General features: G+C 38.6%; 5 protein-coding genes across 6 annotated transcripts; 2 read left to right on the top strand and 3 right to left on the bottom strand.

The window, feature by feature from the left end:
* Positions 1 to 770: 770 nt before the first annotated feature.
* LOC104713192 (BEL1-like homeodomain protein 11) lies at positions 771 to 2,628 on the top strand. The gene is made up of 4 exons (XM_010430262.3): positions 771 to 1,222; positions 1,583 to 1,968; positions 2,056 to 2,116; positions 2,214 to 2,628. Exons 1-4 carry the CDS (start codon positions 932 to 934, stop codon positions 2,340 to 2,342), a joined length of 867 nt encoding a protein of 288 aa, XP_010428564.1. The 5' UTR covers positions 771 to 931; the 3' UTR covers positions 2,343 to 2,628.
* LOC104713193 (26S proteasome regulatory subunit S10B homolog B-like) lies at positions 2,460 to 8,866 on the bottom strand. The gene is made up of 9 exons (XM_087465911.1): positions 8,746 to 8,866; positions 8,619 to 8,653; positions 7,954 to 8,214; positions 7,786 to 7,872; positions 7,613 to 7,699; positions 7,391 to 7,519; positions 7,097 to 7,288; positions 6,903 to 7,001; positions 2,460 to 2,534 (listed from the first exon to the last, which is right to left on the bottom strand). The coding sequence occupies exons 1-9, from the start codon at positions 8,864 to 8,866 to the stop codon at positions 2,460 to 2,462; spliced, it is 1,086 nt and encodes a 361-aa protein (XP_087322037.1).
* Positions 8,867 to 9,363: 497 nt separating this feature from the next.
* LOC104713191 (uncharacterized) lies at positions 9,364 to 11,570 on the bottom strand. The gene is made up of 5 exons (XM_010430261.3): positions 11,097 to 11,570; positions 10,863 to 11,005; positions 10,476 to 10,747; positions 10,228 to 10,382; positions 9,364 to 10,128 (listed from the first exon to the last, which is right to left on the bottom strand). Exons 1-5 carry the CDS (start codon positions 11,347 to 11,349, stop codon positions 9,545 to 9,547), a joined length of 1,407 nt encoding a protein of 468 aa, XP_010428563.2. The 5' UTR covers positions 11,350 to 11,570; the 3' UTR covers positions 9,364 to 9,544.
* A 3,333-nt stretch (positions 11,571 to 14,903) lies between these two features.
* LOC104713190 (BEL1-like homeodomain protein 3) lies at positions 14,904 to 18,067 on the top strand. Its single transcript, XM_010430260.2, has 5 exons — positions 14,904 to 15,310; positions 15,829 to 16,664; positions 16,750 to 17,126; positions 17,209 to 17,269; positions 17,355 to 18,067. The coding sequence occupies exons 2-5, from the start codon at positions 15,885 to 15,887 to the stop codon at positions 17,748 to 17,750; spliced, it is 1,614 nt and encodes a 537-aa protein (XP_010428562.1). The 5' UTR covers positions 14,904 to 15,310; positions 15,829 to 15,884; the 3' UTR covers positions 17,751 to 18,067.
* Positions 18,068 to 18,226: 159 nt separating this feature from the next.
* Positions 18,227 to 20,948, bottom strand: LOC104713189 (uncharacterized). 2 transcript variants are annotated; one of them, XM_010430257.3, is made up of 5 exons: positions 20,663 to 20,948; positions 19,932 to 20,348; positions 19,704 to 19,735; positions 18,536 to 19,507; positions 18,227 to 18,448 (listed from the first exon to the last, which is right to left on the bottom strand). In XM_010430257.3, the coding sequence occupies exons 2-5, from the start codon at positions 20,287 to 20,289 to the stop codon at positions 18,422 to 18,424; spliced, it is 1,389 nt and encodes a 462-aa protein (XP_010428559.1). In that variant the 5' UTR covers positions 20,290 to 20,348; positions 20,663 to 20,948; the 3' UTR covers positions 18,227 to 18,421. The 2 variants fall into 2 exon arrangements, with proteins under 2 accessions (XP_010428559.1, XP_010428560.1); XM_010430258.3 differs by having other exon boundaries at positions 20,659 to 20,943.
* Positions 20,949 to 22,995: the final 2,047 nt, after the last annotated feature.

The following is a 22,995-nucleotide window of genomic DNA, read 5'->3' as shown; positions in this document are numbered from 1 at the left end:
TCTTATAAAAAAAAGAAGTTAATACTTGTTGTTTGTTTGTGTGTGTCTTTTTCTCTTTTGGGGGTTTGAACTTCCCAACAAAGTTAGAAGCTCAAAAAGGGATTGTGGATGCTGAAACAAGATAAGAAGAAGCATTTATGCAAAAGCCTGTTGTTTGTTTGGTGCTCAGAGGAGAGGGACCATATTATATCCCTTTTCTTCTTCTTTTTTTTGACAAGGATATACAAAACCAAATTCTTTTGGACAGGTGTGTTACCTTAATTGTTTTTATTTTATTTGCCAATATTTTAAATACTAAGTGCTATTAGTAGGTGGAAGTGTAGGTAACTATGCATAGTGCTTTTGCTGCAGGATATGCAGCATCGGTGGCTCTTCTTACTCTATCTAGCTAGGTGCTTCTTGATTTCAAAATCTTCAGTGCTTTTCTTAAACACAATAATTGTTTCTAAACTTGGCTTTGACCATGGATTACCTCTAATAGTGTTTTTTCAACGTCAAAGAGTTTTTATGGGTTGCCACAAAAATATAGTTTACGAGGGGTCTAATCGAATAATGGTCTACCTCAGTAAACTCCACAGATTTCAACGAACAATTTCTTCATATTTCAAATTTGATAATTTATAAAAGCAATAAAGTCCACCGAATATATCATGTTACTCAATTATCAAAAAATGAAAAAATAAAATAATATAATGCTATTCGTTGAATTTTTGGAGGCACTCTCGTTTATACTGGTAACTAGCATTGGCTAGTATTTATGGGTTTCAAAAGCTAGCTTCGCTACAAGTCAACTTCCAATTTTTAATATAAAATACATTATGAAATTATGAATAATATATATATATATATATATTGATTGCTTCTTGGTTACTTATTTATTTATGTATGTCGAGCAAAAAGAGTAACAGAACATCTCCAAGTAGAAAAGAAGATGGAGTTTAGGGTAAGGCATGAGTGTTCATCTCTGCGTGGTACTTTGCTGGATTCAAGATATGCCAAGGCAGTGCAGTGCCTTGTAGAAGAAGTAATCGATATAGGTGGTAGAGATGTTGAGCTTTGCAACGACATCTTAATCCAACAGCTCTTTCCAGGAAGGAAAAGATCCGGTTTTAAATTGTCTTCCGAAATCAAATCCGAACTTTGCAGTTCAGGTTTCATGTCTTTGCCTGAGAATCATGAGATTCATATCAAAATCACGAAGCTTCTCAGTTTATTGCAACAGGTCAGTCACTCTAATCTTCCAAACAACTTTGAAAATAGTCTAAATTGGTTTATATATATTTAATTTAACAAAGCAGTGTATACTATTAAACCATGAACTCCAAAACTTACAGTCTAATAAGTAAATCTAAAGTCTAAAGACTAAACCTTAAACCCAAAAATTCTAAACCCTAAAGCATAAAACCTTAAATTTTGATGACAAAATCTAAACAACATGGTATATTTCTTAGTATTCATAGAGTTTAGGATTTTTTTGTCTTTTTGAATTAAGATGTTTTAAGATTGGTTTCCTAAATGTCCCATAATTATTTCCTCTGTTTTTGTTGTAACATTATTTTGGTTAACTCCGGTTTATGGACAGGTAGAAGAAAGATTTGACATGTACTGCAATCAATTGGAGCAAGTGATATCAGCATTTGAGGAAATAGCAGGAGAAGGATCATCCAAAGTATACACCGGTTTAGCTCTTCAAGCCATGACTCGACATTTCGGCAGTCTAGAAGAAGCAATAATCTCTCAGCTCAACTCTGTTCGTCGGAGATTCATCAACTCTCATCAAGATGTTCCCAAGATCATCAGCTCTGGCTTATCACAGCTCAGCTTGTTCGATGGGAACACTTCATCATCACTTCAGCGTCTTGGTTTGGTTCAAGGACCACAAAGACATGCTTGGAAACCCATCAGAGGCTTGCCAGAGACTTCCGTTGCTATTCTCCGAGCTTGGCTCTTTCAACATTTCTTGCATCCGTAAGTTTTCTTGTTGTTTAAGTAACTAACAGTGGATCGAAGTAAATGTTGGAGAAATAATATTTGATTGTTGTAATGTATAAACAGTTATCCGAATGAAGCAGAGAAGCTGGTGTTGGCGTCTCAAACAGGACTTTCCAAGAACCAAGTATACACTCCTCAGAATCTGCTCTTGCTTTTAAATTTTTTGGTATCATCCTGATTCTGATTGTCATTTTTGTTGTTGTTGATGATGATGATCAAAGGTATCGAACTGGTTTATAAATGCTCGAGTTAGACTCTGGAAACCGATGATAGAAGAGATGTATAGAGAGGAATTTGGGGATTCCTCAGATGAATCCATGCAAAGAGAAGCTAATGATGATTCAAACTGACTGAAACCATAGAAAAACAGAACAAAAGGTTCTCAGTCTAATTTAGATCTATGCTTCTTCTTTTGATGAATTTGTTAGTCATTATTATCTCTTTCCTTCTTTATGTTTCTCTATCTTTTATTCTTCCCCAAAATCAACAATAGTAAGTGCACTGGATTCAAGTTTCTTCGCTTCGCCTAGTTTTGTTACAGCCTTGTTGAGGCTAGAAACAACAATTAGAAGAATAAGTTTGTAAAATGAGATCTGGGCAGACTTTCGGTACAAATCGACTTAGAACTATGAAAAACAACGAACTGGACTTTTGTATTCACTTTTTCTATTGATTCGCTCTGAGCTTGATTACATGTCTTGTGTCCTTCACATTCATCTGCTATTTAAACTAAAATTCCTCGAAACCCTTCCTGAATGTCTCGCTGCAATCTCGGCTCCCCAATCCCGATTTCTTCTCCAGGTTGACTTCATCCTCCTGCTCGGGCTTTCCTCCATGGGCCCTTACTGGGCCTCTTTTCCTGGCCTGCGCGTACGCCCTAATGGGCTTATTTGGTGGGCATTATGATCGTCGAAACCCAACACCAACAATTGCCCCCCAGCCTTTTAACCTATTTTTGGGAGGGTTGAAAGGTGAATATCCAGAGAATCTTTCATGTCGTTTCGGTTTCGCGATCTTCCTCGGGGAAGGGGCAAAACATGCGGAGGCGACTCGTCGAGCTGTTCGTGAGGCCAAGGAGCGGATGTCCCAAGACTACCGGGCGGTGCTGGATTCAGTGAAGAGCAAGTGGGAGAGGAAGAAAGAGCAGACCGCGGTCGAGAGCGATCTCGCAGAGACCGAGTCCAACCTTCTTTTGATCAAGCAGATCGACGAGGGGAGGACATCAATTGCGGAGGAGGTGCAAGTTCTCGAGACGCAGCGGGCGGTCCTTGCGGTTAGGTCCAACTCCTTGGCGGTTTCGGACTTTTCGGTGAGCAAATTGGACCTTCCTCAGATCTCGGAAGACTCGGTCGCGCCCATGGAGGTTGATGTCGGAACCGGGGTCCCGCGTGGTTTGGACGAGCATGGGAGCAACGCGAGTGCCGCGAAGGATCCGGAGGCTGGGACCGGGGAAGAAGACGTTTGAGTTATGGCGTCTTTATTTTATTTATCGTTTTGAACTTGCGTTATTTGCCCGAAAGGGCTTTTAAATCTTTTGTTATGACTTGCCCGTGGGGTTTTAACCCAAGACTTTATTTCTTTTCGTTTTTTGGAATCAGCTGCCTGGGGAGGCATTCAAACCCTTGTTCTTTTCATATTGTCTTTGTTAACTGTTTCGGGTCGAAACGCGTGAGTTCTAATATGTACTCGGGGTATACGGAACTCTCCTAGGCCGGCTTCGGACAGCGGGAAATATTCCCCAGGCACTTAATTTGTGAACTCCGTAGAATTCACTAAAAATATGCTATTTGGGGATGAAGTCCTTTGAGGTTTTCCAAATTGGGTAGTGAAATCTTATTTGCTTTCACGTGAGGTCGTGGGATGCGGACCGTTAGCTAGAGCTGTGTTGACCTTGTTGTTTTTTTTTTGTTTTTGATGAAGTGTTCGAAAAAGCTTGAAACGGTTGCAAGACAGTGCGAAATTCGCATGTGCTGTTTGGTGTCGTAGGTACGTTTATTTGTAGGCAATTTCGTCGCGCCGTTAGAAAGAGTTATTGTTTGTTGATTTGGTATATTTGGTAACGGTGCACCAGGTCATGGTAAAATTCGCGTTTTATTTGGAAAGATTTTGCGGAGCGGATCGAGTTGGGAAGGTGGCTGCGCTCAGGATATTGAGCTACCTACGTACCCCGTAAGGGGATCAAGCCAGGTCGTAGTTCGATTATTATGGATACCTCTTAGAAGTATTTTTTGAGGTTCATGACATTCCAAGGCCGGAGCTCGGCTTTACCGTTGCTCTCGTCTACGAGGCGATATACGCCATTGCGAACGACCTCGGTGATACGGAAAGGTCCTTCCCATTTTGCCGGTGTTCTTTTCTTTTCTGTGATCGAACATTCGACGGAGTACTCGGTCCCCGACGGCGAAACGCCGAGGTCGGATCTTCGAGTTATAGAAGCGAGCGATGGCATTCTGGTAATTTTGAACTCGCACGTAGGCTTGTTCTCTCTTCTCGTCGATGACGTCGAGGTGATCGCGCAGCGCTTCGCTATTTTCCTCCTCATTCTCGGGGGAAACAGCTCGGCGAATACTGCCTATGGTAACTTCTGCCGGTATTACGGCCTCAATTCCGTAGGCTAAGGAGAACGCGGTCTCGCCCGTGCTGCCACGCGGCGTAGTTCGGGTGGCCCACAATACTCCGGGGAGCTGAGCGTCCCAGCCTGACTTCGCCGAGGTGTACTACTAAAACCATTTACGGTGCTTTTGATGACTTATGGATCTCGGCCAGAGCGGCCCGCTCCTCTTCTGCTCGGGCGAAATTAATCGACCTATGGAGTGCGTCGTCGAGCGACGGGGGTTGTCGAACGGTGAGCTCTTCGCGGAATTTCGAGGTGTACCATAAGCCATGCCGAAGGGCTGCCAGGGCAACCTCGTCGCTTAGGTTGGTTATCCTGGCTATGGTTGACTTGAAGCGATTGATGTAATCGCGGAGCGGTTCGTCTTTTTCTTGGACGAGAAGCCAAAGGTCTGATTCGGTCACCTTAGCTTGGAAAAAGACTGAATACTGCTTCAAAAATACCGAGGCGAGCTGATCGAAGCTGTCAATGGAGTTAGATTCCAAAGAGGCGAACCATTCCAACGCCGGTCCCACCAGGTTCTCGGCGAAGTAACGGCAGTAGCCGGCTTCACACTCGTCGTCGGTGAGATAAGCTTTTGTTATGGCTAATCTGAAAGCTCGGAGGTGCGCTCCTGGGTCCGTTATGCCCGCGTATTCGGGAAGGCGGAGCTTGCCCACGTCACAAAGGCGAACCTTCGCGATTCGGTCTGTGAACGGGGTACGCCTTGTTTCGGCGATCACGCGATCGATGTCTGGGGCTGCGCTTGTTGCCAGGTGCACCTTAGAGCGGATTTGGGCCATCTCGGCGCTTGCCTTAATCATGTACTCGGTTAGGAACTGCGCACTGAATGCGCCGCTACTCGGAGGTCCGGGAAGACCGAGATCCTCGGTCGTTATTCCTCGTGACGCCCCATTTCTGAGTTCTCCTGTCGGGACTGGATCCAGTCTCACCGAAGAGCCCTCCAGAGCCCCCGAGGTGCGGAGGACCTGCCCTGCTGACCTGACGTCCCCGGATGGGGGATGCTCGTCACGTCGCGAGCTCGCGTTACCATTTAAGACCGACGAGCTCGGAGCTCCGTTGCTCTCTGACGGCGCGAAAACGGGTAACGTTCTGATCCCGGGCGGGGTAACGTGGACCGCCTCAAAGTCGAGACGAGTCCGGGGAAGCGCTCTTTCCGTGGGATTGGTTAAAGCTGTTCCCGAAGAGTACGCGGAATCCCGATAGGGTCCGAGATTTGCGCGAGAAGCGAGCTCTTGTTCATGCCGCTCGATTCTGTTCATGAGGGCCCTATTTGTCGCATCTTGACTTTGGGTCTTATCGATCAGAACGGTGAGCATTCCGCGAATCTCGGACGGATCGTTGCTGACGGGGGTCCCGGAAGAGACCACCGGCGCATGGTGCTGTCCGGGTCGGTTCGTTCCGTTATTCTCTGAACGAGTCCATACTCGGGACTGATTCCTGTTTCCTGTCAAGATCGCGGGGGCCGTGGGAACAACCCCGACGGTAACCCCTGGGTTTGTACTACCGAGATTCTGAGTTTGGGCGGGTCTGTGATGAGTGAGACCCGAACCTCCCAAAATACTTTGGTTCGGTGCTTGACTGTCGTCAAGTGATGAGCCTGTCCCGGGTCTGACTAGATCTGTAACCTCGTTATCGGACTGGGCTGACGCGGGTGCACCCTGGGAAGGTGCACTGATGGAGGTGGATCCGTGGACTGCCGCTGGTGGAGCAGTCTCTGAGATGATTGTGTTAGCGGTGGATGGATCCATTTCGCTGGAGTTCAAAGCAGTCGATTTTTGAGAATAGAAAGACCTAACTCCCCACAGGCGGCGCCAAATTGTTGAGGCTAGAAACAACAATTAGAAGAATAAGTTTGTAAAATGAGATCTGGGCAGACTTTCGGTACAAATCGACTTAGAACTATGAAAAACAACGAACTGGACTTTTGTATTCACTTTTTCTATTGATTCGCTCTGAGCTTGATTACATGTCTTGTGTCCTTCACATTCATCTGCTATTTAAACTAAAATTCCTCGAAACCCTTCCTGAACGTCTCGCTGCAATCTCGGCTCCCCAATCCCGATTTCTTCTCCAGGTTGACTTCATCCTCCTGCTCGTGCTTTCCTCCATGGGCCCTTACTGGGCCTCTTTTCCTGACCTGCGCGTACGCCCTAATGGGCTTATTTGGTGGGCCTTATGATCGTCGAAACCCAACACCAACAAGCCTGAACAAAAAAGTGTTTTAGTTATGATCATAAAATGGGAAAGATTGCAACACATTATCAAAGATCACAATAAGCAGAAACTTACTTACCTTGATGAAATCATTGGGGAGAACGTAATCACGCTCTGCACGTAGAGCTAACATCCCTGCTTCAGTACATATGTTACGCATATCTGCTCCATTGAATCCCTACAAAAGAAAATTTTCCAAAAAAAAAAAAGTTCTGTTCTGTTTTGCACTTTTGCTTTACACAAACACAAGTCATGAATGTAAGTGAGTCAAACCTCAGATAATTTCACGATCTTATCGTAATCAATCTCTCCATGTTTAGTTATAGCAGAAGCATGAATCATGAGTGTTCTCATTCTAGAATCTCCATTAGGCAAAGGAACCTCTATCTTCTTATCGATTCTACCAGGTCGAAGAAGTGCAGGGTCAAGAACATCAGCTCTGTTTGTTGCCATTATAACTTTCACCTAATTAACAAAAGCCATGATAATTCATACATGATTTTTTTGCTGCGCATGCATTTTAAAACTACAAAGATGCAAGAAAAAAGAAGAGACAGAGACACAAACTTTATCAAGTTCATCAAATCCATCAAGTTGAGAAAGAAGCTCAATGAGAACACTAGTTTTTGCTCCTCCTTCTCTGGAGCCACGACGTCTACCAATAGCATCAATCTCATCCATAAAGATGATACAAGGCTTTAACCAGAAGAAAAGAACACAGCTTATATCATACGTAAGTAATACCAAAAATTTCACAACATGTATTAAGCAAAAAAATGAGAAATTTACTTGATGATTACGAGCATATCTAAACATCTCTCTCACTAACAATGAACTATCTCCCAAATATTTACTTACAAGCGCGCTAGAAACAACCTACAATGAACCCAAACTATCCTAAATTTTGGTATACGTTAAGGAAAAAAAAAACTAGCATTATTTGTATATGAACTCGATCTTACCGTCAGAAAAGTTGAATCCATGTTGCTAGCGACGGCTCTAGCTAACAATTTCTTTCCAGTTCCAGGAGGTCCATAAAGAAGTACTCCCTATTAACATAACTCAACACACTAAGTCTCTTTATAATTTTGCGGAAACTGAAATCAATCAAACAAGAAATCAATCCTAACCTTGGGAAGTTTTACACCAACTCGTTGAAAGAGTTCAGGATTTGTGAGAGGAAGTTCAACGTAATCTCTAAGATCTCTGATTTGTTTGGATAAACCACCAAGATCTGAGTAGCTAACATCTCCACGGTCTCGATGCACCATATTATCAACCAATGGATTAACCATAGGAGGGAGAATTCTCATTATCGTCAATGAATCTTTCTGATGAGTAACTCTAGTTCCAGAAACTAGCTTTGACTGATCCACTTTGTTACAGCAGTTCTGATAGGTTAAGGGTGCATGTGGCGTTCATGAGGAAGAAGGCAAGAACCAAAGGGAGAAGAGCTAGACAGTGGCAGAGTAAGTCTCAGATGGGAAGTGGCTAAGTGTGATAGAACCTCGTGGGGAAACAGAGGGTTCGAGAATAAATCATTAGTGGCTTTGTTGTGTCTCTTACCAAAGCGTTGTCGTTTTAAGAAATAAACTCTATCTTAGGGTATTAAACATTGTATCCCGATGAGGGTAAACTTTATGAAAGAAAATATCAATTATTACATCTTGCCTCTTTTCTCTATTCTCTCTAACCCTAATCCCCTCCTTCCTCTCTTATCTTCTCTTATCTTCTCTATTCTCACCTCTTAATCCATTTCTGGTGACGTCGTTAGGCTCGTACCTAACAAGTTCACAATGTAACGACCTCCACCGTCTCCTTTCACAAGAACTGAAGATTGAATTTGTGAAAGTGAATGACTTGGGGAAGAAGAAAAAACAAAATCAAGAAAAAGTGAGAGAGAGAGAGAGAGAGAGGTTTACATCGTTCTTTGTCTAGAGATTTCACAATTTCTCCACCTCTTTCCGCACGAGTAGTGGTAAGGTATTTGAGATCGTGTTCAGTTTCTTGAAACCTTTTCTTGCGATCTTCCAATGTCATCATCTCTAAATGAAGAAAGCAAAATGTCATCATGCATATTGTAAAACCCTAAAGATTAGACATGTGTATGGCAAAAAATTAGCTGAAAATTTAGGGTTTAGAAAGAATCTGGACGAAGATAGAGTAATATTTGGAGTAACTTGCGAAGTTCGACCTTCGACTTGTACGTCTTAATGGCGTCGCATCTCCTCGCTGACTCTTCTTCTCTGTCTTCCATGGAAGCGAACCTACAAAGCTTTGAAGTACTAAGCAATGTTTGGATACGAACGATTCTGAGATTTTTTATGCTTTTGTTTTCTTTCTCTCTGCTTAAACAATAAAGAATCTGTTCTGTTTATACTTCCCGTTTGATTTTTTTCACAACTGAAACATTCGTAACTTATATCTATTTAATCCCGCTATTTTATATATATTCTAGTTTTGACCCCATACGTTTTGGTTTTTTCAGTTTAATCCCTGGATACTTACACTTTAGTACTTTACTAATTCAGCAGCAAAGCTAATCTCAACCCGTATTCGTGGATATAAGAAAACATTGTAGTTTAATTCAGCAGCAAAGCTAATCTCAACTCGTATACACAAAAGAAAAGAAAAAACAATGCGGTAGTATTGTATATTTCTATGAACAGAATAAATAAGAGAGAGAGAGATCAAGAAACATTGTAGTTTAATGATCTCATCTCATCGTAAAGCATGAGCTTTTGCGTGTTGCAAGACTTCCCTGAGCACTGAAGCTATTCGATGTGACATATGATGTTCCAAAAACATCTCTTTTACTCTCTCATACCCATTTTTCCCCATTGTTAACCTTAACTCAACTTGCATTGCCAATTTCACTATGTTCTTGGCAAGAGGTGTCACGCCTTCTTTACCTGCATTATGTAACAGACCGGTCGTTCCGTTCAGTACAATTTCCATTGTACCTCCGGCTGCAGTACCAAGTACAGGTAGCTTAAAGGCCATGGCTTCGATTGTTATTCTCCCAAAGCATTCTCCTCTGGCTTGAGAATTCTGGACAAGAACGTCTATGGCTGCTATATACGGAGCTACGGTTAGAGTTTTGTTGACAAAGTGGACAAAGCTCTCAAGTTTCTTTTCTTGGACAAAGTGGCGTAGTTCAGTCTCGAACTTTGTCTGCCGGCTCATGTCGCTTCCTACAACTACTGCATGCATTGTTGGTACCTGAAGTTTCTTCTCTTTGATTGTTTCAAGACTTTCGTGGAAGGCTCGGAGAAACAGGTCTTGGCCTTTTCCTCGTGATAGACCTGAAAATAATAACAAACTCAAGTAAACTCTTACTCCTTATTAAATAGATGATACTCCTCAGGAAACTGAGAAAAGAAAGACATAAGAAGATGGCATACTATTAATAATGCCAAAGAGTAAGTCTTCATTCCGAACTCCAAGAGATTCTCGGACGTGCTCACGGAGAACTCTCTTGGCAACACTATCTTCAGCTACTTCCATCAATTCCTTGCTATTTCCTAGGTGCACCACATAAGTTTTGGGCATTTTAATCCTGTATTCCAACATTCATAGAACAGTGTTAAGCTACAAGAAGCAAAAAAAATAAGTGAATCCAACTGAGTTTACTGTATAGGAGGAAACGAACCCTAGGCGAGCCTGAGTTCTGTTTTTCCAGTACTCAGCAGTTGCGTGAGAATCAATCATTGCCCCTGCAACAAAAGGGAGGTGTTTGACCAAATCTGGATTGAAATAGTGTCCTCTCATCTCATGAATCCACCAAAGGATCTTAGGTAGAACTTTTACAACATTCTCCTTGAGAACAGCATCCAGCCATTTCCCAGCCACAGCAGTATTTAGTACAATCAAATCAGCCTTCAGAGCAGTATCTATGGCTTCCTGACCCTTTGCAGAGATCACCTGGAGTCAAGAAAGCTCACGTTAACACCAAAAACCCCCCCAAAGAACTACGAAGAAGCTCAAGACAACATTTTTACAACAAATTAAGCAGTCTAATGGTAGAAACTAAGAGAACCTGAACTCCACGATCCAACATCTTGTGCTCTAGACTGTAGATAACTTCATCTGCCTCAACTGGTTTCTGATTAGTGATCCAAACAACATCAGAACCAACTCCTCTTAACAAAAACGCCAATTCCATTAACAGCAAAGGTCCACCTTTTTGTCACACAAAACCAATCATCCCTTCAGAAAAAAAGTTGAAATTTTTCGAGAACCCAGATCAAAAATAGGAGAATCAAATCAGCACCTGAGAGTGATAACTCATGAGAAACTAACAAAACAAGCTTTGATTTCATGAAACCTAGAGGATTCGATTGAAACTTCGTGGCGCTGTTAACTTCATTCTTCTCCTTCACGAATTGGCCGCTATAGCTACAGGATTCGAAGCTAGATCTCACGAGGATTACACCAACTGTTGATACAGATACAAACAGTAAAACCACCATAGCCCATCTCTTCCTTTGCATTGTGACCCAAACGCTCGTCGACGCTTTCGCCATTGTTTTTTTTTGGTTCTCCGTTTAACTCACATCCCAGGGTTTTTCAACACTCTAGATCTTTGCAAATTTCTCGAAGATCAAAACTTTGAACATCAAAATAGAGACGAGAATGGGCACGAAATTGGATCTCTGAGTAGAAGAAGAACTGTTTCAACTCCGTTGATACTGAGAGAAGAACCTTGAAAGCAATTTTCTCTTTTAAAGGTTTGGCACTCCGTGACGTTTTGATCGAACATCTTGCCGTTTTTTAATAACCCTCTAGTTTACAAAGAGGTTTATTAAACCCGCTAGTTGCTGAAGAGGTTTTCGCTAGACTATGGCTGGCCTTATGGGATTTATTAGAAAAGGTAATTCGCAATTATATCCACTACTAACATTAGAAACTCCACTTTAGTTTGTATCCAAAAGCTAATAGAGGAGCTCATCTCATCCCACAGCCACAGAGCGTCACAACTCACAAGTGAGTACTGGTTATGTCACTTGTTTGTATCCAAAAGCTAATAGAGGAGCTCATCTCATCCCACAGCCACAGAGCGTCACAACTCACAAGTGAGTACTGGTTATGTCACAAGTGAGTACAGGTTATAGCCGTATGTTACGTCTAGTCATCTAACGTGGATGTATCAAGTGTTTGACGGTGAGAAGGTTTCATCCTTTGGGTAGCTAGGATTGGTCTTTTGGATAGTATAGAGTTTAAACTCTTTTTTGTAAATTTCAGGTTTCCTTAACTGAAACAGGGTATTGGTTTGAGATTTATGAAGATTTTTTAAGAGTTTAATAAAATCATTAAAAGTGAACAAATGAATGATTGTTGAAGATTGTTAGAGAGTTTTGTGGATTAGTTTTCTAAAATCTTGTAAAGTCTCCAAACAATCCCTGTATTTTTGTGATACTTTCCATGACTTTATTTTCTAAAGAAAGTTTTTAAAATCATGAACCAATAACATAATAATTGAACTCATTAACAATCCTAGATTCTTTTGTTTTAATTGAATAACACAAAACTTTTAATGACTTTATAAAAGTCTGAATCCAATAACCCAAATTTCTGAAGATTTTAAATGACTTTTTACAAATCACAAACTAATAACACTAAACTTTAACAGAGTTTAACAAAGTCTTGTTCTAATAACAACAGATTCTACATAACATCTAAAATCTTTAAAACTCTATTCAAATCTCAAACCAATACCCCCAACTAACTTAGCAACTGCTGTTTTTTGGGAAATGGTGGATAATGAATGTAATCTTGTATGACCGTTCCAACAAATAAGTAACATATATATAAAATCAGTTGATAAAAAAAAAAGTTTGTATCCATTAATAATGAGGTTTAATAGTGTTATTATTGTCTTGACGTTGTAATCTCATGCACTGCAAGGGAAATTATTGTGTGCTACGTACGTTGTTTTATGTATGTTTTGAAAATGTGTTTTCATCTGTTAACTATGGGATTAATTACTATTCAACGGTGAATATATAACCATATATACTACTAAACTCTTACGTTGATGTCAATTACATGTATTCTTCAAAATAAAATAACTCATAGTATGAACTATGAAGTTTCAAAAAAAAAAAAAAAAAAAAAAACTATGAAGTATTCATAAACCAAATTGCGATTATTTTTATATCATAACTAAACATATTGATTATTATTAGCTGTCATATAATGTAGGTGTACTAAATGTGGGAGAGAGCTTTTGTCCAAACCAAAGCTGTTGATTTCTTACTCGTTATTTTCCTCATTTAGCACTATATCATCATCACTCATCGTCGGTTCATCACCTTCTTACATCATAGTATTATAAAACTCATCATAATTCGCTTTAGAAATCCACATTCATTAAAACCTATTTTAGAAAGTTAAAAAATATTTCAACCTTTCATATATTTGGATTTACTCCCATATATTATTACACTCACCAGTCGTTTGCCAATTGTACATTAAAGAAAGAAAGAAAAATCCACTCATTAAACAAAAAAAAAATGAAGATAATTTGGTGTAACACATTGATTCTCATTGAAAGGTTTGTGTCGGCTGTTCCAATCTATAAACAAAACCAATACTCAACCAGAAATTAACAAAAAACAATAAAAGAATAAAAACAAAAAATTAAAACAAAATAGTAAAGAATAAACATTTATGAATAATGGACACAAATCCGTTAACGAACGTCGTCTACAAAACAAATTGGCGTCCAAGTCTTTTTGTTTTTTTTGGCCACTTTCACCAACCTCGCGTCCGACACAGCTACCTTATTTATTTCAATTCTTCATCATTTTTATTCAAATTCTACTTTTTCTATTATTTATTACACAACCTCCATAGATCCTCTTGGGACAAGGAATCGACCCATCATAAAGCTTCCATTTTATATTGTTTTATAAATTTATAAATAAAAACATCCATTTTTTTGGTTTATGAATAAATACATTGTTCCTCATGTCACATATACATAACCACTTGATGATTCAAGAAGATATATGTTTATTGGGTTAGTCAAATTATTAGATTTTTCGTTACAAGGAAGGAAATTGGGTAGTCAGTAGTCACCAACTGGTTGTTAAGGGTCCTTTAATCCCTCAATTAAGCAATTGAGCATACACAAACACTTCTTCCTCAAAGCAACACTTCTGGCAAATCAATTTCTCTTAGCTCTAGGGGTGGTTTTGCAAATTTTATAACTTCATTTTTAATATATTGTTTTGTTGACATTTCTAGTTATTTTATTTATTTGTGTGAATCATGTAAGAAAATAGAAAATTCTGAATTTATTTAGTTTCCTCTTTTGCACGTCACTTAATAAGAAATGTGTGCCCGATGTATTACGCGAACGATACACGTATGCCTGCCTTATTATAAAATAGTAGGAGAGCAACAAAAAATATGTTTATTTGTTGATTGATTTCAATTACATGTATTTAGAGACTTCATAGATTAGTTTATGAAGTAGTATCATAATCTCTCTCACGTAACACATGTTTCTCGTTGGCTTATAGCCAAGGATCCCTACCGCAATCATGTAAGAAGAAATAAAAACATATGTTTGGTTCATGACTAACCCATTGATTTTAATCGCACAACCACAACTAATTTGAGAGATGCTTTAGTTAAATTAATCTGTCATTAAGCTTTGGTGGAGAAATTTAATAGTAAAACAACTCGAACGGTTGCTTGAATTTGTTTCCAAGCTAGTATTAAACTTCACAACAACAAAAAAAAAAAAACATAGAATACGAAAAACTCAACTCTTGTTTATATTTTTTAAATGATACTATACTCTTTTTTAAAAAAATTTATAAGCACCAAGTCAAGTCAATGACAACACAGTATTCGTTCTGGTTCCAATAATATTCTCTTTTTATTTATTTATCAAATTAACTTGAAATTTAAATGCATATTTTATGAAAAATATTCTCTATTATCTTAATAACCCTATCAGAAAAATATATAAATGAATTTTCTGCTCACGCGTGCTGTTCTCTAAATGGTTGGCACAGAAAAAAAAAACTATTATATAAAATGATAATTTGATATAGAAGCTTCGGTTGGAATAAAAAAAACAAACAAAAATAAATTACTGGTAGAGATTGTCAAATTTTCTCCTCATATGTTTAATTATATATTTGTTAAACATTATTATATATTAATTATAAAATTTTAAAAAATCAGGGTTTGTTGTCGAGGTTCCAATGATAAGATGGTTTGGTTCTGTTCTTTGTGAGTTAAAGCACCAAAAAAAATTTGTTTATAATTTAATATATTGCAATTTATAATAATAAAAATCGTCTCTTGGGATTGGGTGGTGTCTTCTCTCTCTCTCTCTTTTTGTCTTCGACTGTTCGAAGTTCTTCTTCTTCTTCTTTCTTCTTCTCTCTTTTTATCTCTGTGTTCCCTGATTCAGTCACATCCACAATCTCTCTTTTTGTAGAGGCTTTTAAAACTTTATCATCTCAGGTTGTGATTTTTTTTTTCCTTTTTCTTTAAACTTTTTTTTATAATAACTCGATTGTTCTTAGTATTAGTTTCTTGATTATGATTGACTTGTTACTTGTACTGTGTTTCTTTTTTTAAAAAAAGATTTCCTTTTTAGAAATTTTTTATCATCATCATCCATCTTCTCTGTTAATTCTTATAACCAAGAAAAAGAAAAAGAGAACACTTTTTATATATATCTCATGGTTTCATCATCATCATCATGCTCTGTTTTTTTTTTTTTTTATGGTTGCGTCACTGATTGAAGTGGAAAGTTTCATCTGTACAAATAAAAAGATTAAATTTAGGGTTTTGATATCTTCTTTTACCTAGATTTAGGGATTTCTGGGGTTTCATTTGTTTCTTGAATTCATCAGTAATTGCGGCGTAAAAGAATATGATGTTTTAACCATTTCAAAGATTGTTCTTTTATTACTTATCTCTATCCACAATTCAAGTTTTTTAAACTTACACGTCTCTCTCTCTCTTCTCTCTTTCAGACAATCGGATGTAAACAACATTTTCTTCTTTTTTACATTACAAAACACACAAATCAATGGCTGTGTATTATCCAAACAGTGTCGGCATGCAATCTATGTATCATGAATCCATTTACCTCAACGAACAACAACAACAGCAACAACAACAAGCTACTTCTTCCTCTGCTGCATCTTTCTCCGAGATTGTCTCCGGAGATGTTCGACATAACAACGAGATGGTGTTTATCCCACCAACAACAAGCGACGTTGCCGTCAACGGGAACGTTACTGTGTCAAGTAACGATCTGAGTTTTCACGGTGGTGGTCTTTCTTTAAGCCTTGGTAATCAGATCCAGTCAGCTGTCTCTGTCTCTCCCTTTCAATACCATTACCAGAATCTTTCGAACCAACTGAACTACAATAATGCTTCTACTATGTCGCCGGATGAGAATGGGAAGAGCTTGAGTGGTCATCATCATCATCATCATCATCATCAACAACAACAGCATCACTCTGACCAAATGATACCTTCCTCTGGTTACAACAACAACAACAATGGTGTTGGATTCTACAACAATTACCGTTACGAGACATCAGGGTTTGTGAGTAGTGTTCTGAGATCTCGTTACCTTAAACCCACTCAGCAGTTGCTTGATGAAGTTGTTAGTGTCAGGAAAGAATTGAAATTGGGGAATAAGAAGATGAAGAACAACGATAAAGGTCAAGACTTTCAAAATGGGTCGAGTGATAACAACATTACAGAAGATGAGAAACCGCAACAGTCGCAGGAGTTATCTCCTTCAGAACGTCAGGAGTTACAGAACAAGAAGAGCAAGCTCTTAACAATGGTGGATGAGGTAAGAACAAATCATAATTTGAATACTTTTTATAAGTGAGTGAGAGTAGAATGTTTTTATAATTTTTTGATGATTGTTGTTGCAGGTAGATAAAAGGTATAACCAATACCACCATCAAATGGAAGCTTTAGCTTCGTCTTTCGAGATGGTAACAGGTCTTGGAGCAGCTAAGCCTTACACATCCGTCGCTCTGAATAGAATCTCTCGTCATTTCCGTTGCTTGCGGGACGCGATAAAAGAGCAGATTCAGGTAATCAGAGGGAAGCTTGGTGAGAGAGAGACTTCTGATGAACAAGGTGAGAGGATACCACGTCTTAGGTATTTAGATCAACGGTTGAGACAACAAAGAGCTTTACATCAACAGCTTGGAATGGTTAGACCAGCTTGGAGACCTCAAAGAGGCTTACCTGAAAACTCTGTCTCTATACTCCGCGCTTGGCTCTTTGAGCATTTCCTTCACCCGTACGTTGTTTGGTTATCAAAACACTTCTTACTATTTGTGCTTCTCTTAGCTTAAGTAATAACCATTTCAAGGTTTTTGTAGATATCCTAAGGAATCAGAGAAAATCATGCTTTCAAAGCAAACAGGACTATCGAAAAACCAGGTAACAGAGAAGGCGATGAGGTCTCACTTTTTTTTGTTGTTTGCTTTAAATTTGAATGGTCTTCTGATTCTTGACATTTTTCGAGGTTGCAAACTGGTTTATTAACGCGAGAGTTCGACTATGGAAACCGATGATCGAAGAGATGTATAAAGAAGAGTTTGGAGATTCAGAGTTAGAGACTAACTCTAATCAAGACAACAACAAAACGCAAGAAACTTCTCAGCTCAAACACGAAGAGTCTTCTTCACAACAACACAATCAGGGAAACATCAACAACAACAACATCGCATATACATCTCATGGAGAAGAGAATCTCGTGTTTGCAGATCCGAAACCAGACCGTGCTACCACTGGAGAGTACGACAGCTTGATGAACTATCATGGGTTTGGTATTGATGATTACAATCGCTACGTTGGCCTTGGAAACCAGCAAGATGCCAGATTCTCTAATCCCCATCAATTGCACGACTTTGTTGTCTGAAAAGCTTCAGTGCTTTTTCACAACCTTTACAGACTGGCAATGCCGGTTAATTGGGGGAGTATGATTCTTGAAGCGCAAGAAAAGTCGCTCTTCGCATTTTTATAGATAGGGGTTATATAAAATACACCTTATACGTATATCTGTAATATTTGTTGTGGCATATAAAAAAAAAAGATAGATTTTGTGAAAACTGTAGGTGTTAGTTTTCACATTTGTATACGAAACTGAGCCTTGTGTACACTTTGGTAAGCCAATATTGTAATGTTTTGTGTATACTCTTCATGGTGGTAAAAACAATACTTTCAAGTGTGAGCAAATCATAAGATTTGATATAATTCCATTATCGGTTGCAAAGAATTGGAGCAGATTTTGAGTTCCTCTGGAACTTTCGTAAACAACAAAACCTCGTGCTATGTAAAACTGGAGATGCCTGTTTTAAAATTAGGATCTTTGTAAATGGCTGGCAATTTCTCAAATCTCCCTAACATGACATGTTTGTTTCATTACTAAAAATTATCCCCACAGGTTACACTGAAACACACAAAACATCCAAAAAAAAAAACGTTAAAACACAGCTCTAAAGGCTAAAGCTGAAACTGATGCTTAATACTGTTTTTTACAAAGCTTTCCTAAATAACCCACATGCCTCTGATCCAGATCCAGGGGTTTCATCATAGCTGAGATGTCTGGTTAAGTCCCTGAAATATGTCTTATCCGTTATTACAAGGCTATCATTTCATTCACAATTCAGGTTTGAAAAGAATTCAGAGTGTATGGGTCTTTACCTCTATGCTTGGTGAAGAACGGTTATTACGATGTCTAGACCAAAACCCCTTCTTCAATGCAGAGTCTTTGGACGAGGGTTTACTCCACTTGGAGCTGATGGAAGCGAAGTGCCATTTCAAGAATGACTTATTAGACGAGCTCTTGCTACTGCAACTAGGTTCCAGCTTGAGAGCTTTGCCTTCTCGTTTCCCCATTTTCTCGAACACAAACTCATCACATTCACTCTCACCGTAACTATCTACCACACGGTTTTTACATCTTTTGTACTGCTTTGCCTTCGCTTCCGCCTCCGCTTTTAGAGCTTTCCTCGTTATTTTCGCAACCCGTTTCTCCCCAATCGTGCATATGGGACAGGCAGGATCGTACTTCTCTATTTCGGTAGTCATGGTCTCTAAGCACTCTGCATGGTAAACATGGCCGCAAGCAAGAACAGCAGCAATTGGGAGCTCGAAATTGGCAATAGAAGACCTCTCCGTTAGTAACTTTGAGCAAGCACCACAAGTCTGTTGATCAACAACGGAAGGGGAGAAGGAGAATCTGCTGCTACCACCACTTAGTTTCCGTCTGCCAGAGCCTAAGTGTTCGCTATCAAAAGACCATCTCTCCCTTTGAGAATACGCCACGAGCTCAGAAAAAGTGTTCATAGACCAGCCACCTTCAGAGGAAGCGTACTGGGATCCGGTGGCGAAGTCATTGCTACAGGTCGAAAGCACAAACGATGACCTTCCTTCTGAGACTGAGTAATTGTTATTTGGGGATTTCAATCCTAAAATTTGACTATCAGAAACCTGCCTAAACAACTGGTGCCCAGGTGAACGCCTAGCCCGTCTTGATGGTGTGGATTTAGGAGGAAGCAAACGAGAGTGAGCTGATGAAAGATCACCGACTGGATTGGGAAGAGAAGGTGTAGAGAACAAAGGTTTCGGTTGAGCTGACGGGACAACTCCAGGTGAGTCAATTAAATTCTTCACCTGAAACAGTGACGATCCAAAAAGAGGCTAAGAAACCCTGAAGGAAAAAAGATATTACTTCCTAAGTAGAAGAGAAGTCCAAGCACTCTTAACTTCAAATTGTAAGGAAGTAAAAGGTGCTTCAAGAGAAACACACAGGACAGAGAACAAACCAAAACTCGTAAGCTTAAACTAGAGTTCAAATCGATCATCTCACCTCAATGAGATCACTGCTTGCCAATGATGAACCTGCCGCACAGAAAAGAGTTAACATAAGACACAGCAAGAGTACATAAGCAAGCTTAATTCATTGCAGTAACGGCAAGATAAACATCCTACCTAAAAAATTCATCTGGCAACTACATATGCTTTTCAATATAACGAGATAGATTCTAGTCTAGATAAAGCTCCCAATACTAGTTGTTGTCTTATGGAATTAAATTACCTGAAGAAGGTGGAACCATAGAATTAGTACTCAAATCAGGAGTAGCTGATTTCTGAGAAGCAGGAGTGCCTAAATGTCCATCAGGAGGTGTACCTCCCTCCTCAGAAAGAGTACCTCTTTCAGATCCTAAAGACATCTTATCCATACTAATACCTCTACTCCCAACAAAAGAACTGTAATAAGGAGAACCCTCAATCTCATCAGCAACTCGTCTCCTATTGTCACGCCGGAAACTCCACTGTGGCGAACACGCTGAGTTACGATGAACAACAGATGCACTAGTCGCAGGTCCACCACCACCACTACTACTAGGTGGAACCTTTCTGTCTTTCACAGCTACACAACAAACTGAACCCATAATCCTTTTAACTTAAAACACACACAACAAACTTGTACAACAGCCACTTGTCTTCCTCCCTGCAGAAGCACACCAAGAAAACACACAATACAATAAGATCTGAAACTCTTATAACCAAAACAGAAGAAAAATTTGTTTCATGTTATCAAACAAAAGCGATCAATTCTAATGGACTCAGGACATGAAATGAAATGACTGAGTCAAAGAACAAGAAAACACGAATTTTTTAAAACAGAGAGATTGAGTGAACGAACACGAAAATATTAGAAATCAACCTAGAAATGCTAAGTCAATTCGTTGTAAATCACCAAGGGACAACAACGAAGGTTCTGGGCGGAATCAAAAAACACAAGAAAGGGGCATACGTACGTACACAGGAGATTAGATTAGATAGAGATAGAGATCCTCCGACGATGAAAATAAACGGCGGAGATTTAACCGTCGTTGATTTGATCGGCACAACCCCAAATCGATCTGAGAGAAAGAGAGAGAGAGAGAGGGGAAGCAGTTTTTGGTTTTTGTTTATTTGGGGGGTTTGGGGTGCGCGTCTGCGTTTTGCGTCTGGCAAGGAAGGAAGAAACACGCACGGGGAATTGTGCCACGTTCCTCTCTCTACCTTTTTTTTTTTTTTGCTTTTTCTTTATTTTATTTTGTAATTTAAAAAAAAAAAAACTTTTGCTTTTTCTTAAAGATTTTTGTCTATTTGGGAATCAACATATGAATGAATGATTTAAAATTTAAAAACATCATTAAGAAAAATAAATTATAATACTCCATAAAAGTTGGCTAATTCATATCCCTAAAGAGATAGACTTACCATTTAACTACCATTTTAAAAAGTTAATTAATCACCATTTCCAAATTAGTAAATTGATTTATATTTTTGGGTTTATAGTTATGTTGCATGGAAACTCTTTTTGAAGTGTGTTTCCCGTTTCCGAAACGTTTCGGAAACGGAAACTCGTGGAAACTCGGAAACAAGTCACAGAAACACGATTCCTACAAATCTCTGTTTGGAAACACGATGGAAACTCCGTTTCCGTTTTGGAAACATGACGGAAACTCTTTTTTATAATTTCAAAATTTAATAAATAAATAAATTGAAAATATAAGAATTCATGATACATATAATGATAAAAAAATATAATATAATTAGTAGCCTAAAATTTAAAATCCCTAAATATATAATGATGCTAGTCAAAAAATTTGATTTTGAATGTTTATTTTTTTTACAGATTTACTTTTAATTAAACTATTTAATATATGTTTTGAATTTGTGTTGTTTCAAAATTTTTTAATATGGTTTTTATGATTGGGGATTTATTATATCTCTATATATATATATGTATATACGTTTCCTACACGTTTCCATTACTTAATTTTTGAAAAAACCCGTTTTCCGTTTCCGAAATGTTTCGTTTCCGCGTTTCCATGCAACATAAATTTATACTATTGAAGTAAAGAAGATAGGTTTGGTGGCTTTCTGGGCCACGAGGAGGGAGGGAGTGCGCTCTACGTGTTACTGTTTCTCCATTAGCCGCAAAAGCCAAAAACTTTGATGCCCCTATATACTTATATTTATATATAAAGACTACTTTTTTTTTTGTCAATACTCAAATAAAAGTTTTGATGGCAATTATTTTACAACTTTGTTTACTCTCGTCTTACATCAAAGTAACATATTCGTTCACCCACTTCTCATCAGTTAGGCCATAAATTTAGTGACGACAAATTAAATAACATTAATCAATGTTATGTACTTTACAAGTATAAATGCCAAAACTTGTCAGCAGGCTTAGGTTAGAGTTAGACCCCGACTTTATTTTTCAAACTCACGCGCAAGACCGCACACCTCGTGCTTTTTTTACTTTGTTTAATGCTACTTACTACTGTATTAGGTTAATTTGTGAAATTTTTTACTTTTCTTCTGAATTAAAATCATAGTATAATTTTTTGTAAACAAATCCATATTTAAGGTATGAAATCACTAATCATACCTTGGCCCCATGGAAGAAAGAAGAAGTCCCAATCTAGGTGAGGTGACTTTTCTTTTGTTTCAAGAGATTTGATTAGTCATTAGTCATTAGTATTTAAATAATGGGCTTTCTTTGAGGGCCCATTACCAAACAAAAGCCTCGACCTAACCTCTTAATCACTCGACAACCTCTGCAGAGTGGTCAATAGCAGCTACAGTTCCCTCATTTGTTTATTTTTTTTCTTTTTTTGCACAATTTGGCCCATCCAAAAATTTATATATATATTTAGTTTAGATAATTCTTGAATGGAGCAAGTAGCTAAAGAATAGATTCTGGATCGATTATAAAAATAGTGGTTGAGAATCTGGAGATGAAGTAATATACTCCACATATATTATTGCCTTGGAAGTTATAGTGTTATTCTTACGCTAAGTCAGAGTCACGAGTACAACTTTTTTATTCCTTTTGAAACAGAGTATATTTTTTTGCATTACAAGCAAATAAGGACAAGATCACTAATCAATACACGGAAGATAGATTCATTGAACATATATATATATATGAGTTTTAAGATATTGGAAGAAAATGACTTTTGTTCATGAAATAATGTTTAATCATTTCATCCATGACCACCACTACTTACACCTATTTCTTGGTAGGCTTTGCAAAAAAGTTGATATGAAGCATTCTTTTTGGTGCGTGACGATCCCTTGAGAGTGATCTTTTTTTG

Source organism: Camelina sativa, chromosome 9 (genome assembly GCF_030686135.1).
Source record: "Camelina sativa cultivar CO46 ecotype springtype chromosome 9, ASM3068613v1".
In the NCBI taxonomy this organism is placed as follows: Eukaryota; Viridiplantae; Streptophyta; class Magnoliopsida; order Brassicales; family Brassicaceae; genus Camelina; species Camelina sativa.
This window is presented reverse-complemented; position numbering and strand designations above follow the sequence as displayed.